The sequence below is a fragment of the Taudactylus pleione genome, unplaced genomic scaffold, assembly GCF_031769625.1.
Source record: "Taudactylus pleione unplaced genomic scaffold, aTauple2 ptg000337l, whole genome shotgun sequence".
NCBI classification, from domain to species: domain Eukaryota; kingdom Metazoa; phylum Chordata; class Amphibia; order Anura; family Myobatrachidae; genus Taudactylus; species Taudactylus pleione.
This window is the reverse complement of record NW_028284738.1, coordinates 2,999,740-3,003,529: the sequence shown is the minus strand read 5'-3', so window position 1 is coordinate 3,003,529 and position 3,790 is coordinate 2,999,740. Positions and strand designations below refer to the sequence as shown.

The 3,790-nt window shown below is 49.9% G+C and overlaps 1 protein-coding gene across 1 annotated transcript; it reads left to right on the top strand.

Moving 5' to 3' along the window:
• Positions 1 to 2,438: 2,438 nt before the first annotated feature.
• Positions 2,439 to 3,563, top strand: LOC148508854 (uncharacterized). Its single transcript, XM_088443942.1, has one exon. It carries the CDS (start codon positions 2,439 to 2,441, stop codon positions 3,561 to 3,563), a length of 1,125 nt encoding a protein of 374 aa, XP_088300068.1.
• Positions 3,564 to 3,790: the final 227 nt, after the last annotated feature.

The following is a 3,790-nucleotide window of genomic DNA, read 5'->3' as shown; positions in this document are numbered from 1 at the left end:
CCTGTCATAGGCATAGGTGCACAGGGCTGCTGTGCTCCTGTCTGTCAAAGGGCTGCTGCCCAAAAAATAAATAAACAATTTTTGTTGTGTGTGTGTTAGCCACACCTGTCATAGGCATAGGTGTGCTGGGGTGCTGTGCTCCTGTCTGTCTGCTGCCTCTTTCAGGGGTTCACCCCCAGTGTTCCAAAAACAAAACAAAACATTTTTTATGTGTGGTTGTGTGCGGAGTGAGTATGGAGGACAGTCACATGACCGGAGAGCAGGATCCAGATTCCAGTCTAGTAGCTCCTGGCAGCAGTCATGATAATGATGCATGGCCGTCAACATCATCTATGAAGGCGGATGTACCAGGGCTTAAGTCAGACCAAAAAGTCAGGATAAAAAAAACAACTTTTACCCTGGTAAAGCAAAAAAAATTTAAAGCTGAGTCAGCTTTAGAGAAACAAAAATTTTGCAATATGCCATTCACAATACGAAGTAGCAAGGAAAGGATAAGGCCTTGGCCTTTATAATTTATGACTCGTGGTTCTAGTGATGATAATTTAAGCCCTTCTGCTTGTAGGAGAGGTACAAAAAAACGAGACGAGTAATACACCAGAACCAACTGTGTGCTCTGAAAAATCACAACTCCCAGAGGAGAGTCCAAGTGTGTCCACTGTTGCCAAGTGTGAGACTGAACTTTCTAGTAATACTGTACTTGAAGAGGATCCCCCTTCCACCATTTGTGTGCCTTCTGACTTAGAAATCGAGGATGCTTCTGTGGAGTTGCACGAGGAGGATGAGGAGGATATTTATCTAGTTGGCGATAACAACAAGGATGATGATGATGATGACTAGGATGTTGATGGCGAGGATATTTGTGTAAAAACTGTAAATCAGGCAACAGTTGTTGCCCATTGTGGGAAAAATCCCATTGTTGCCATGCCTGGGCAAAGGACCAAAAAATCCACATCTCATGTGTGGAATCATTTCCACCCAAATCCGGACAACCTTTTCCAAGCCATTTGTAACCATTGCCAAGTAACAGTGAGTAGAGGTAAGGACCGTAACCATCTAGGAACCTCCTCCCTGGCACGTCACTTGCAGCGTATTCATCAAATTGAAAAGGGTATTTCAAATTCAGAAACTTTGGGGACACAAAACCTAACAACAATCAGTCTAGTGTCACCTAGCTGCTCCCTTCTATCTGGATCCAAGCGCCTGCAATCTCCACCACCAACACCTGCATCATCATCAACATCCTCAGTCGTGATCGGAAGTAGTCCTGCATCCAATTTCAAAAGCATGACAGACTTCTCTCCTATCCGTGATTCCTCAGAAGTATCCTTGAGTGCTACGTCTGTTGCTGCTGCTGGGGGTGGATCTTCATCCTATAAAGGGACCAAGAAGTCTACTACTAGTAGTAAGTTAAAAAAAATAATTGACTATTAAACAGTCCTTTGATAGAGGAAGTAAGTATAACAGCTGTCACCCAGTTTCACAGCAGATCACTGACGCCATGACGGCTGTGCTAGTATTAGATGGTAAAATAACAGAAAATGAGGATGATAGTGTGAAGGAAGTGCAAAAGGAGGATGAGGGGGAAATTTGTGTCCTATCTGATGCTAATGAGGATGTTGATGATGAGGATGTTTGCGTAAATCAGCCACCACTGGCAGCAGTTCTAGCTCAGGATAAAAAGAAAACCAGAAAAGCAACGTCTTGGGTGTAGAATTATTTTATTCTAAATTCTGACAACAGTTGTGAAGGCATCTGTTCCGTTTGTAAAGCCAAAGTTAGCAGAGGAAGGGACGTTAACCATCTAGGCACCTCCTAGAGGGGGAGGGTTAGCCTCCCATACCGTCTATAAGACGCGTAGCACAGTTGCGCAGCGGGGAATGGACATGGCGCCTGCTTCCCCATCGACGGGCAGTCGCGGCCAGGGGGTTATGATTCCCCCAAGGGTGCGCGCATCCACTCGTTCTGCCACGACAAGGGAGCATAGGAACACTAGGCCCCTAGGGGCAGTGGGGATAGCAGCCCCATCTATGCGTCGTGGGAAGCGTGCGGAGCAGGAACAGCAGCGCAGCGGCGGCCATCAGGTGGACAGGAGGGGTAGTGTAAACACTGATGGCCGCGTGTCCCCCTCCGATAGCAGTGGATCCACAGCATCAGATTGGGATGCTTCTGACGGGGGGTTTTCGCAGGGGCAGAGGGGGAGTCCACCAGCTCATGCTCGCAGATCTTATGCGGAGGTGGTGCATGGGGCACAGGTGTCTCAGACAGGATCTGTAGCTGGGTCTCACGCGGGGGCGGGCATGGGCACGGAGACTGTGTCCTCTTTATGTGCCTCATTGCTCTCTGCACTAGTACCATTGTTGGCAGGTAATACGGGACACACTGCCTCGGGTGCGGCAGACGGTCACATAGCAGCGCTTGCGGACCGCATCTCCGGTGCCATGGGTCCACATCACGACCGTAGAGGCGCAGGAGCGGCAGAAGCTCCTGCACATGGACAAACTAATTCTGTGCAAGCCAATAATGTTTGTGTCCCAGCAGGTGAAGGATTATCGGATTTGGAAATGCATCGCCAAGCAGGAAGTGAGAGGGCCGAGGCTGAGGTCGCCGTTAGCGCGACTAGTCAGTCCGATGGTGAGTCTTCCCTCGATCCCGATTGGATAGGCGGGTCTAGTAGTAGTAGTCAGGGAGCATCGGCGCAGCGAAGTAGGAAGCGTAGGCGCCTTAGCTCAGAGCAGAGCACCACTACTCTTTCTTCCACCTCCTCAGACTCATCCAATAAATCGCGGTGTTCAGGCAGGAAGAAGTCTAGACGATACCAGCGCAAGCATCGTTCGTCCAGCAGCAGCATGAGTGTGAACTCGGATTGCTCGGAAGGGCTATCATGCTCTAATACAGCGGTGCTGCGTGGGGTTCGGCCCAGGATACGGGATCGGATCAGGCGCGGCCGTTACGTTAATGTATTCGCGCTTACAAGTAAAAGTAAGAAGATTTGGGTAGCCGCAAAGAAAAAGGGGGGGAATGCACTCGACGGGGTCCTGACCTATCATACATGGCTTAAAAACATGTATATCTTTGCCTCCTGCTACTTGGAAACGCGGCCTGATGAACACATGCATTTGATTAGATACATGTATCTAATACACGACATGTTTACTAACTCCAGAAGTGGTGCTTGGCGGACTTACGACAAAGAATTTCATCGTAAGCAGCACGGTCGGGAAATCATGGATTTCGGTACAAAAGACGTGGAGATTTTTGTTGACGTTACCCAACCACAACGTTTGCAATTGGAGACGTCGTCTTTTCAAAAGGGTTTCAAGGGACAGTCTGCCGCACAGGGGGGAGGGCCGGTGCGTGGGTACGCTACCAGGTTGGCCCACGGAAAATGCTTCGCCTTTAACAATGGCCAATGTGCATTGGGTACGCGATGTCGTTTTCGACACACCTGCATTCGTTGCAGCGGCCCGCACCCCATCAAGGATTGCGCGAAGGGGGCAGGGGGCGCGAACGGGGGGAAAAGTGTTAATATGGTCCGTGGTCCCACGGATCCATCCCACAAGTAGTACTCAGATACTGGATAGGGCCCCCACTCCTATCAAGGTGGAAGCCATGGCTTCATGGTTGGCGGAGTATCCCTTGCAGGGCATCGCACGGTTTTTGCAGGAAGGTTTTGCATCGGGTTTTCCAATTCCCATAGTCGGCGTGGTGCAGGGGGGTTCGGGCCGGAACCTTTGCTCGGCCAGGGATATACCGACGGTATTAAGAGCAAAGGTGACGAAGGAAGTGGAGC